Source organism: Pelophylax lessonae (assembly GCF_965119305.1).
Source record: "Pelophylax lessonae genome assembly, chromosome: 6".
NCBI lineage: Eukaryota > Metazoa > Chordata > Amphibia > Anura > Ranidae > Pelophylax > Pelophylax lessonae.
The window spans coordinates 34,666,523-34,679,775 of record NC_138773.1 but is presented as its reverse complement, the minus strand read 5'-3'; the positions used below and the strand labels follow the sequence as shown (position 1 = coordinate 34,679,775).

Here is a 13,253-nt window from a genome sequence, read left to right as displayed (position 1 = left end):
CTGCATCCCCCCCCCCCCCCCCGAATTTACCAGTACAGTGCAAAGGCCCCAAATAACCACACATGTGAGAGAGAGGCCCACAAAGGGCTTTATTTATCAAAGTCTGAAATATGAACTGTCTGTATTGCCATATAGCAACAAATTAAAAAAATGTTTTCTTTTGTCCAGCCTGACTTTACGTTGCTGCAGGGAAACATACTCATACAAAAGGGCCCATTTATCAAATTCTCTGACAGCATCCATTGCCCACGGCAGCCAATAAAATTCTTTTGCAACAAAGGAGAAAATTTAGTTATGCAATACAGACAGTTTTTATTTCAGGCAATCTGATGAATGGTATTGACAGTGTTGTCCTGCCATTGATATGGGGGAGGGGGGGGGTATGGATTATGTGGTCTGTAGCTATTTGGCTGCCTCCAGCTGTGCGATTCTCTTCTCTTGTTCTGCCACGGTCACCTTCAGTTGTTTTATTTCCTCTAAGAGCTGCTCCAGGGTGCCGTCCTGATAAGGAGAGAAATTCACAATTGTTTCCATAAACTAGCAAGACCCTTCCAAATGGATGTGATTTACTGTAATAAGGAGTACATTCATCTTCAAAGTTCACAGCAGGAGCAATAAAGTTGTTCAAGTTGGTCTCTTAACAGGTTAGTAGGGATGATCGAACTTTTGAAAAGTTCGGTTCGACCAGAACACCCGAACTTCACGAAAGTTCGGCCCGGATTTCAGAACCCCATTGAAATCAATGGGACCCGAACTTCTGTAATCAAAAAACACCATTTTTAAGCCCTAAAACCCAATAAATGCCCCTAAAAAGTGCCTAGGGTTCTGGGTCATGCCCCATTAACTATTAATCACACAAAAAAAAAGTTCTTAAAAATTGTCATTTTTGATAAAAAAGCCAATTATTGAAAAATTAAAAAAAAAAAAAAAAGAGATTTTTTTTGATTTTTACTTTGGATTTAGTATCTGGGGGGTCTAAAAGGTGTGCATGTGAAGTTTCAGCTCTGTAGCATGTCCAGAACCATGAAAAAAAAAAAGATAATTTTTCAGTAGAACAAGGATGTGGTTCGGGAGCCTCCTTTAACTTTAACACCTATATGATCTTTTTTTCTGGTTCTGGACATGCTACAGAGCTGAAACTTCACAGGTACACCTTTTAGACCCCCCAGACACAAAATCACACAAAAAAAGTTCTTAAAAATTGTCATTTTTGATAAAAAAGCCAATTATTGAAAAATTAAAAAAAAAAAAAAAAAAAAGAGATTTTTTTGATTTTTACTTTGGATTTAGTATCTGGGGGGTCTAAAAGGTGTGCATGTGAAGTTTCAGCTCTGTAGCATGTCCAGAACCAGAAAAAAAAGATCGTTTGTATTAGAAAACTTTAAGCACAGGAATATGGCTTCTCTGCTGTAACACCTTGCCGGTTTAATAGAAGGCATTTTTTTGGGTTCTTTGCAGTCAGGAAAAACATCTGAACTTGTGTATAGTGGTACTGTGCACAAGTTCTGATGTTTTGCCTGCCTCCAAAATTCCCCAAAAAATGCCAGCAAAAACACACCTGGGCATTTTTTTTTTTTGACGCTAGCGTTTTTTTTGGCATTTTTTGGGGTTCTTTTGAGGCAGGCAAAACATCTGAACATGTGTATAGGGGGTATATATAGGCATATATGTCTGAATATATACCCCTAGCCATATATAGGTGTGATAGTAGCAGAAATATATTACTGTAAATGATTTCATTAGCGCAAGCATTTATTTCTGCTACTATCACACCTATATATGTCTAGGGGTATATATTCAGACATATATGTCTATATATCCCCCCTATACACATATTCAGATGTCATGTCTGACATCAAACATGTCCTCAAAAAAGCACTGGCAGTGGCAGCCCCTGCAGCATTAAAAAATGCTTGGCTGGTGAGAAGCCACATTCCTGTCCCAAAGCAACTCAGAGAAATGATCATTTCTCTATAGCGGTCACCCTGCTATGGAAGGGTTTTGTCACCCTGCCATAGCAGTCACTGTCAGTTAACCCTACACTACACTACGGTCCCCTTACACTTAACACTTTCCCTACAGAAACTAAATTTTTGAAGCTAACTTAAGTGTAAAGGAGCACTCTAACTACACTAGATATCCCTTTCCTCACACTAAAAATAGCTAAATGACACTTTTAAAGTAAAATTAACAGAACTGCTTCCACTCTCTTCCATGTCCAGTATAACAATGCTGGAAATATGGCGGGGGCGATCTTATATACTGGGGGGCGTATTCACTAATGATTGGTCTAGGGACCCCCTAGTCACTCCAATCACATTCCTAGCATTCTCCTGCCCCCTCAATTGGCTTTTGCTAATGGTTCTGGTCCAATCACGGGCTTTTAAAGCCCATTTCCTGAAGCATTGCATTTTGGGCGGTTCTGGTTGCCGAATTCCGAACTTTTTGGGCAAAAAGTTCTAAATTCAGCCGAACCTCGAACACCCAATGTTCGGACCGAACCGATGGTGGACCCGAACCGTTCGATCATCCCTACAGGTTAGATCCCCCCTGCTCCCCCTCCCAGCAATGACTCAGCAGCTCAGCCCCCAGCCCCCCCACCCCACCCCTTCCTCTTTCCAGCTTCAACTAAGCAGCTTAGCCCCTGTGCACCCCCTCCTAGCTCCTAGCACAAATTCTCTACTGAAATGACCCCTTCTAGTACACATATTCTCCCCCCCCGCCACACTTTAACCCCCCCCAGCACAAATTGCCCCCAAATCTCCTCACCTAGCACAGATCTTCTCCCAACCCCCTCCCTGTGCTCCCCCTCCCCGCAGTGACTCAGCAGCTCAGCCCCTGTGCTATTCCCTCCCAGCATTGACTCAGCCACTCAGCCCCATTGCTTCCATCTCCCAGCAGTGACTCAGCAGCTCAGCCCCTGTGCTCCTCTCTCCCCACAGTGACTCAGCAGCTCAGTCTCTGTGTTCCCCCTCCCAGAATTGACTCAGCAGCTCAGCCCCTGTGCTCCCCCCTCCCAGCATTGATTCAGCAGCTCAGCCCCTGTACTCCCTTCTCCCAGCATTAACTCAGCGCTCACCCCCTGTGCTCCCTTCTCCCAGCATTGACTCAGTAGCTCGGCCCCTGTGCTCCCCCTCCTAGCATTGATTCAGCAGCTCAGCCCCTGTGCTCCCTTCTCCCAGCATTGACTCAGTAGCTCGGCCCCTGTGCTCCCTTCTCCCAGCATTGACTCAGTAGCTCGGCCCCTGTGCTCCCTTCTCCCAGCATTGACTCAGTAGCTCGGCTGCTGTGTTCCTCCTCCCAGCAGGGATCTCAGCAGCTCACCCTCTCTGCTCCTGTCTCCCAGCATTGACTCATCAGCTCGGCCCCTGTGCTCACCCTCCTAGCATTGATTCAGCAGCTCAGCCCCTGTGCTCCCTTCTCCCAGCATTGACTCAGCAGCTCACCCCCTCCACTCCCTCCTCCCTGCAGTGACTCAGCAGCTCAGCCCCTGCATTCCCTTCTCCCAGCATTGACTCAGTAGCTCGGCCCCTGTGCTCCCTTCTCCCAGCATTGACTCAGTAGCTCGGCTCCTGTGTTCCTCCTCCCAGCAGGGATCTCAGCAGCTCACCCTCTCTGCTCCTGTCTCCCAGCATTGACTCATCAGCTCAGCCGCTGTGCTCCCCCTCCCAGCTTTGACTCAGCAGTTCAGCCCCTGTGCCCCCCCTCCCAGCATTGACTCAGCAGCTCACCCCCTCCGCTCCCTCCTCCCTGCAGTGACTCAGCAGCTCAGCCCCTGCATTCCCTTCTCCCAGCATTGACTCGGAAGCTCAGCCCCAGTGCTCACCCCTCCCAGCAGTGACTCAGCAGCTTAGTCCCTGTGCTCCCCCCTCCCAGCAGTGACTCAGCAGTTCAGCCCCTGTGCTCCCCCCTCCCTGCAGTGACTCAGCAGCTCAGCCCCTGTGTTTTTTCCTCCTTGCCATAACCCAGCAAATTAGCTTCCTCTTCCTATCAAGGACTTACTAGTTAAGCTCACCCAACACAGTACACACAAACTCAGCTCAGCCTGCTCCCCCTCCTAGAAGTGAATCAGCAGCTCAGTTCACCCTGTTCCCTCCTCCCAGCAGTGACCCTGCAGCTCAGTTCACCCTGCTCCCTCCTCCCAGCAGGTACTCACTACCTCAGCTTTTTAAGGCAAAGTTGACTTTATAAATGCCTTAGAGGATTCTTCCCAGGGGCCCATGTGACCACTTACCCCATTGCCTCCATTGGATGACTGGCTGCGTTTGGGAAAACGGTTGCTGAGGATATTTTTGGTGACTTTGAGCTCTCTGCTTTTGCTGGGAGTGTATCCGTCCTTCAATGAGATGAGTAGGGGGGCGGCGTTCTTCCCCGATAACCATTCCTCGGCGGTGAGAGATGGTTCTGGGCCCGCAGTGTCTGGGTACAAATCCTCCTGAAAGAGGTCTGACTGCAAGAGAGAGACATCGCTGGTCACATGATGAATGCTTGGCTCCTCCCTCCCCGTCCCATACCGGTGGCGGCCCTCTTACCTTCCTGGGCACAGTCATGCCGATCGGCTCACACTTCCTCTCATGCAACTTGTAAAACCTAAAAATAAGGCCCAGCCGTAAGATCAGAGCTCAGAGAGGTGTAGTTGGCCATTGCTGACCATACACTTTACAATCAGATTGAACAACCTGCTAACAAATTTCCTTAAGGTTTACTGACCTGGCAATCTCACACTTGCTGACTTCCAGGCCCCTCTTGGGCATATAGCCCTGCCCACGCTGGGACTCTTTACTGCTGTACAGCGACAGGTAATGAACGTATGGAGCCTCGTCCGTCACCTCGAAATACCGGATACTGCTGTCCCCCTGTGAGTAGAAGTATATTTTACCATTATATAAGGTAGGAGACTATACACCACCCCAGAAAAATAAGTATCCAATCACCTTCCACCCTCATTCTGATCAATAGACCCTTTCAACAGGCTTTTAGACTTCTTTCTCTGATTGAATTCCACATTCAACTCCATTGAATACACATTTTTTTTACAATTTAACATCCATGCAACTGCACTTCTCTCCCCCCAATTTTTCTTTATTAGTATTGTGTAGCTTGTCTCTGGAATGTGTGCACAGCTGACGGTTACTGAAGCTACATTATGGGACTTTTAATACCTTGGAAAACTGTGTAGGGTTGGGACACGCCTCATTATAAAAAGGTACAAAGAAGGGAATGCACCGATATATCAACCGCTGAAAATTATAGGCCAAAATACGGTTATCGCCGGTTTGCTGATAGAAAAAAAAGGTGCAGATAATGGCATGCTGCGTCCCATTGACTTCAATGCAAAAAAAAAACCCTATTGACTTCAATGCAAAATCGCATCCCATTGACTTCAATGCAAAAAAAAACCCTATTGACTTCAATGCAAAAAAAACCCTATTGACTTCAATGCAAAATCGCATCCCATTGACTTCAATGAAAAAAAAAACCCTATTGACTTCAATGCAAAATCGCATCCCATTGACTTCAATGCAAAAAAAAACCCTATTGACTTCAATGCAAAAAAAACCCTATTGACTTCGATGCAAAATCGCATCCCATTGACTTCAATGCAGAAATGACCCCTATTGACTCCAATGCCAAATTGTGTCCCATTGACTTCAATGCAAAAAAAAACCCCTATTGACTTCAATGCAAAATCGCATCCCATTGACTTCAATGCAAAAAAAAAAACCCTATTGACATCAATGCAAAATCGCATCCCATTGACTTCAATGCAAAAAAACCCCTATTGACATCAATGAAAAAAAAAACCCTATTGACTTCAATGCAAAATCGCATCCCATTGACTTCAATGCAAAAAAAAAACCCTATTGAATTCAATGCAAAAAAAACCCCTATTGACTTTGATGCAAAATCGCATCCCATTGACTTCAATGCAGAAATGGCCCCTATTGACTCCAATGCCAAATTGTGTCCCATTGACTTCAATGCAAAAAAACCCCTATTGACTTCAATGCAAAATCGCATCCCATTGACTTCAATGCAAAAAAAAAAACCCTATTGACATCAATGCAAAATCGCATCCCATTGACTTCAATGCAAAAAAACCCCTATTGACATCAATGAAAAAAAAAACCCTATTGACTTCAATGCAAAATCGCATCCCATTGACTTCAATGCAAAAAAAAAACCCTATTGAATTCAATGCAAAAAAAAACCCTATTGACTTTGATGCAAAATCGCATCCCATTGACTTCAATGCAGAAATGGCCCCTATTGACTCCAATGCCAAATTGTGTCCCATTGACTTCAATGCAAAAAAAAAACCCTATTGACTTCAATGCAAAATCGCATCCCATTGACTTCAATGCAAAAAAAAACCCTATTGACATCAATGCAAAATCGAATCCCATTGACTTCAATGCAAAAAAAACCCTATTGACATCAATGCAAAAAAAAACCCTATTGACTTCAATGCAAAATTGCATCCTACTGACTTAAATGCAAAAAAAAAACCCTATTGACTTCAATGCAAAAAAAAACCCCTATTGATTTCAATGCAAAATCGCATCCCATTGACTTCAATGCAAAAAAAAACCCTATTGACTTCAATGCAAAAAAACCCTATTGACTTCAATGCAAAATCGCATTCCCATTGACTTAAATGCAAAAAAATTCTATTGACTTCAATGCAAAAAAAACCCCTATTGACTTCAATGCAAAATCGCATCCCATTGACTTCAATGCAAAAAAAAACCCCTATTGACTTCAATGCAAAAAAAAACCCCTATTGACTTCAATGCAAAATCGCATCCCATTGACTTCAATGCAAAAATGGCCCCTATTGACTCCAATGCCAAATTGCGTCCCATTGACTTCAATGCAAAAAAAAAACCCTATTGACTTCAATGCAAAATCACATCCCATTGACTTCAATGCAAAAAACCCCTATTGACTTCAATGCAAAAAAAACCCCTATTGACTTCAATCCAAAATCGCATCCCATTGACTTCAATGCAAAAATGGCCCCTATTGACTCCAATGCCAAATTGTGTCCCATTGGCTTCACTGCAAAAAACGCTGCCTATTGACTTCAATGCAAAAAAGCATCCTGTACGGAAATAACAATCAATATCATAAAAGTGACTAATGATAAATTAAAGCGCTGAAGCAATATCTACTGCCAAGAAAAAATCTCAATAAAAGTATTGTAACATTATGGTGCTGAACTGAGCTCAAAAGTTCGTATTCAAATGTAAAGAATATCTATTCCAAAGAATGATCCTCTACTAATAAAGTGACAGGTGCTCTTCAAAGTGCTCCGAACATATCTGTGACAATGGTGGTGCTCCACAAGCCGTGCTCCCCTACCGGTCCCACACTCTCCTACCGGTCCCACACTCTCCTACCGGTCCCACACTCTCCTACCGATCCCACACTCCCCTACCAGTCCCACGCTCCCCTACCGGTCCCAAACTCCCCTACCGGTCCCACACTCCCCTACCAGTCCCACACTCCCCTACCAGTCCCACATTCCCCTACCGGTCCCACACTCCCCTACCGGTCCCACACTCCCCTACCAGTCCCACACTCCCCTACCGGTCCCACACTCCCCTACCAGTCCCACACTCCCCTACCAGTCCCACACTCCCCTACCAGTCCCACACTCCCCTACCGGTCCCACACTCCCCTACCAGTCCCACACTCCCCTACCAGTCCCACACTCCCCTACCGGTCCCACATTCCCCTACCGGTCCCACACTCCCCTACCGGTCCCACATTCCCCTACCGGTCCCACACTCCCCTACCGGTCCCACACTCCCCTACCGGTCCCACACTCCCCTACCGGTCCCACACTCCCCTACCGGTCCCACACTCCCCTACCAGTCCCAAACTCCCCTACCGGTCCCACACTCCCCTACCAGTCCCACGCTCCCCTACCGGTCCCACACTCCCCTACCAGTCCCACACTCCCCTACCAGTCCCACATTCCCCTACCGGTCCCACACTCCCCTACCAGTCCCACATTCCCTACCAGTCCCACACTCCCCTACCAGTCCCACACTCCCCTACCAGTCCCACACTCCCCTACCGGTCCCACACTCCCCTACCAGTCCCACACTCCCCTACCAGTCCCACACTCCCCTACCGGTCCCACATTCCCCTACCAGTCCCACATTCCCCTACCAGTCCCACACTCCCCTACCGGTCCCACACTCCCCTACCAGTCCCACGCTCCCCTACCGGTCCCACACTCCCCTACCAGTCCCACACTCCCCTACCAGTCCCACACTCCCCTACCAGTCCCACATTCCCCTACCGGTCCCACACTCCCCTACCAGTCCCACATTCCCTACCAGTCCCACACTCCCCTACCAGTCCCACACTCCCCTACCAGTCCCACACTCCCCTACCGGTCCCACATTCCCCTACCAGTCCCACACTCCCCTACCGGTCCCACACTCCCCTACCGGTCCCACACTCCCCTACCGGTCCCACACTCCCCTACCAGTCCCACACTCCCCTACCGGTCCCACACTCCCCTACCAGTCCCACACTCCCCTACCAGTCCCAAACTCCCCTACCGGTCCCACACTCCCCTACCGGTCCCACACTCCCCTACCAGTCCCACACTCCCCTACCGGTCCCACACTCCCCTACCAGTCCCACACTCCCCTACCAGTCCCACACTCCCCTACCGGTCCCACATTCCCCTACCAGTCCCACATTCCCCTACCAGTCCCACACTCCCCTACCGGTCCCACACTCCCCTACCAGTCCCACGCTCCCCTACCGGTCCCACACTCCCCTACCAGTCCCACACTCCCCTACCAGTCCCACACTCCCCTACCAGTCCCACACTCCCCTACCAGTCCCACATTCCCCTACCGGTCCCACACTCCCCTACCAGTCCCACATTCCCTACCAGTCCCACACTCCCCTACCAGTCCCACACTCCCCTACCAGTCCCACACTCCCCTACCGGTCCCACATTCCCCTACCAGTCCCACACTCCCCTACCAGTCCCACATTCCCCTACCGGTCCCACACTCCCCTACCAGTCCCACACTCCCCTACCAGTCCCACACTCCCCTACCGGTCCCACACTCCCCTACCAGTCCCACACTCCCCTACCAGTCCCAAACTCCCCTACCGGTCCCACACTCCCCTACCAGTCCCACACTCCCCTACCAGTCCCACACTCCCCTACCAGTCCCACACTCCCCTACCGGTCCCACACTCCCCTACCAGTCCCACACTCCCCTACCAGTCCCACACTCCCCTACCAGTCCCACACTCCCCTACCAGTCCCACACTCCCCTACCGGTCCCACACTCCCCTACCAGTCCCACACTCCCCTACCAGTCCCACACTCCCCTACCAGTCCCACACTCCCCTACTGGTCCCACACTCCCCTACCGGTCCCACACTCCCTTACCGGTCCCACACTCACCAGAGCTCAGTCCCCCTCAAGGGGGTATTAGGCCTGTTAGAAAAGTTAGCTCTGACCGGATCAGCCCACTCAGGGTCCACATCCAAATGTCCCCTTAAATCCCTATAGGGAATGACCAGATCGGTTAAACATCGCCTTTTTCCATATATAAATGGTCTTCAGGTTCTGTATACTTCTGCCTGATACGATCCGTCTCACCAGCGGTTCCGCTGTTGGGACAATCTATGTCCACTCCTCACGCTTCCCATTTTACTCAGGAGACATAAGGAAGAGTTCATAGCGCAATATTATTAGAACCATGCGCTTTTTATTTTAAGACTATAATGTACACACTCACATTTTACACATCTTTAGACATTAAACAAGATAAAACTCGGCGAACCCCCTTGGGGGGGGACTGAGCTCTGGTGAGTGTGGGACCAATAGGGGAGCACGACTTGTGGAGCACCACCATTGTCACGGATATGCAGGGCCATCTTACCGAATGGGCATGCTGTTTTTTTGCGGGACTGCGACATTGCGGCGGACAGATCGGACCCCTAACTGACATTGTTGACACTTTTGGGGGGACCAGTGACATTACTACAGTAATGAGTGCTAAAAATATGCACTGTTACTGTAATAATGACACTGGCAAGGAAGGGGGTTAACACCAGGGGTGATCAAAGGTTTAAATGTGTGCCAAGTGGGTGCTTTCTAACTGTGAGGGGGATGGGCTTGTGGAATCAACACAGAGAGACCTGTGTTCCTAAATAGGGGGACATAAGAGCTCTGTGTTGATTGCTGACAGAACAATGATCTGCTGTGTCTACAACAGCAGACCGCCGTTCTGCCTCCATGGGTGCCCAGCAGCAATCGCGGCCACCGGCCCCGCAAATCAGCCTCCCCGCTGGCGAAGGGGAGTGCGCCCCCACGATCCCTTCCGCGAACTGCCATACAGGTACGGCGATTTGCGGGAACCTGCAGCTGTATATTTGTGGCGGCTGGTCGGCAATTGGTTAAAGGTGGAATTTCCCCCCCAGGTCAGTTACCTTGCCGCACAGGTAGACGATGTTGGTGTCGGGGTCGAAGAACGGGATGAGGACCCCACTGCTCGTGTCCAGCTCCTGCAGGGTCAGCGGCTCGTCCAGGGACTTCTGTAGGGAGAAAGATTTAGGTTTAACTTCATTTTAGAATTCTGGCACTTTCCATTCGGGGACTTTGCCTAGCCTGGGACTATATCATCGGTCTGCTGCAGGCAGGAGGAAGCACTTCCTCAGTCTCCTCCACCCAGGGACGGGACAAGGGGTGGGCAGGAGGGAAAGCTGCCCGGGACACAATCATTTACAGGTATGAGGGTACCCTGCAATTTGGCATCTTTGCCCATGGATGACCTTGTCCCAGCACTGCCTCTACCCCAGTAATCAGACTGTATATTGTAACTTTGTAGCATGTTACAAAGTAGGAGGCCGCAGCAGGGGCTGATCTGTGTCAGACATTTGTGAACACAGCCGAGGACCACCAGAATTTATACAATTGTCTCATCTCTGACCCAACATCTCAGTCCAGGAAGTAGACAGTGACCATGAATGATGCCTGAACAAAGATGGCTCCATCCTTCTGGAGAGGAAAGCAGATTAAGGCATTGTCAGGAGGAGTACTGTGATATCTGTGAGAGGTAATAAATCACTGGAAATTTTACTGAGTACGCTGCACTTAACATGAACGCCTAGCTCATGCAGAGTCTACTTCTTCTACTCTATATTGTAAAATGCTTTCCAATTATAATGGTAAAATAATCTTCCTCAATGATACATCATGTGCTGTGGGGACTCCCCACACTATAAAACATAGGAGCCTGTAATATGACACTGTCAGTGCTGCAGAGAGATACACATATACATGTGTCCAAGGGCGTATCTACCACAAGGCAAACAAGGTGTTTGCCTTTGGTGGCATTTTCAGGGGGGGCTCCTGGTTTAGTATGGGGGGGGGGATAGGAGAGCCCCCCTCTCTCTCATCCTCCACCCTCTCTCCCCCCTCTCTTCCTTACCCCCTCTCTCAACCCCCCCCCTCTCTCTCCTCCCCCATCTCTTCCCACCTCTCCCTCCCCCTACCTTTTCCCTCTCCCCCTCTCTCCCACCTCTCTCTCTCTCACCCCTCTCTCTCTCACCCCTCTCTCTCACTCTCACCCCTCTCTCTCTCTCTCACCCCTCTCTCTCACTCTCACCCCTCTCTCTCTCACTCTCACCCCTCTCTCTCTCTCTCACCCCCTCTCTCTCTCACCCCCCCCTCTCTCTCTCTCTCTCACCCCCTCTCTCTCTCACCCCCCCTCTTTCTCTCTCTCTCTCACCCCCTCTCTCTCTCACCCCCCCTCTCTCTCTCTCTCTCTCACCCCCTCTCTCTCTCACCCCCCCTCTCTCTCTCTCACCCCCCTCTCTCTCCCCCCCTCTCTCTCTCTCTCTCTCTCTCTCACCCCCTCTCTCTCTCACCCCCCCTCTCTCTCTCTCACCCCCTCTCTCTCTCACCCCCTCTCTCTCACCCCCCCTCTCTCTCTCTCTCACCCCCTCTCTCTTACACCCCCTCTCTCTATCTCTCATCCCCCTCTCTCTCTCTCACCCCCCCCCCTCACAACCTCTCTCTCCTCCCCCTCATTCTCTCATCCTTCTCTCTCTTACCCCTCTGTCTCACCCCCTCTCTCTCATCCCCTCTCTCTCTCATCCCCTCTCTCTCTCAAACCCCCTCACACCCTCTCTCTCCTCCCCCCTCATTCTCTCACCCCCCTCTCTCTTACCCCTCTGTCTCACCCCCTCTCTCTCATCCCCTCTCTCTCTCACCCCCCCCCCTCTCTCTCTCATCCCCCCTCTCATCCCCCTCTCTCTATCTCTCACCCCCTCTCTCTCACCCCCTTTCTCCCTCTCACCCCTTTTCTCTCCCCCTTCCTCTTTAGAGGTAGAGCTCTAAAACCAAAATACATCACTGAACGTGTCCACTCACCGTGTCCCAATAGGCCAACTGCCTCTCGCTCATTCTGCTGAATCCAGTGGTCAGGATCTTATCATCGGACACAAAGATGGCGCGGACCGGTCTGCTGCCCTCGTGGGGCTTATCCTTCTCCTGTACAGACAAACACAATATGAGGCTCTTCTAGGCAACTTAAAGCTGAAACTCAATCTGCTTTTTTTCCTTCTTCCCTCTTCTTCATATCTCATTTTTTTTAATTAAATATGTTTATTTTCATTACAAAGCCTATTTTAGCCTCAGTGATATCATCACTGGTTCTCTGTGCTTCTCTATGCAATGCAAACAGATCATGGCTGGTGGGAGGGGCCAGCAGGGTGCTGTCCAAAGCTTCCTAACACATCAAAGCACCCGGCCTCAGTACTCCTCTCAAGAGCCCTCAGCCCTCATGCAAGCAGTGGGAGGAAAAATGCCTGCATGGGTGGGTGTCAGTCTGGCGGAGTGGGCGTTCCCAGGCAGGCTGTACTTACATAGTACATAGTAGGTAACACCCACATGTGATGCTGAGTCTCCATGATTCAAAGAACTGAAATCCAATGAATGAAAGGGGCGGGCCAGGGACAGTCAGGATGGGAGGGAAAGAGCTAGTTGATGCTGGACGTCCTCCAGCCAGGAAATGAGGCGGGTTCTTTGTTTTGGTTGTGGACATCCCCTTTTAAAAATCACTTTTTATTTTCTTTGTTATAAAATATTGTATATTTTCCTTTTGAGCCACTAGGTGGCCCCGTAGGCTCATGCCTTCCGCTGTCTCCATAGCCATTCTGTTGAATAAAAGGTTTACAGACTTCAATAGCTTAAAGCAGAG

At 49.4% G+C, this 13,253-nt stretch overlaps 1 protein-coding gene across 1 annotated transcript in view; it reads right to left on the bottom strand.

Moving 5' to 3' along the window:
* Positions 1 to 359: 359 nt before the first annotated feature.
* CORO1A (coronin 1A) overlaps positions 360 to 13,253 on the bottom strand; it is a 57,136-nt gene continuing 44,242 nt past the window's right edge. The window contains exons 6-11 of the mRNA XM_082261154.1: positions 12,425 to 12,544; positions 10,480 to 10,584; positions 4,711 to 4,856; positions 4,533 to 4,590; positions 4,235 to 4,450; positions 360 to 501 (exon numbers count right to left, since the gene is read on the bottom strand). Of these exons, the coding sequence (XP_082117280.1) occupies positions 403 to 501; positions 4,235 to 4,450; positions 4,533 to 4,590; positions 4,711 to 4,856; positions 10,480 to 10,584; positions 12,425 to 12,544 (744 nt within the window). The 3' untranslated portion in view covers positions 360 to 402. The remainder of the gene's footprint in view (positions 502 to 4,234; positions 4,451 to 4,532; positions 4,591 to 4,710; positions 4,857 to 10,479; positions 10,585 to 12,424; positions 12,545 to 13,253) is intronic.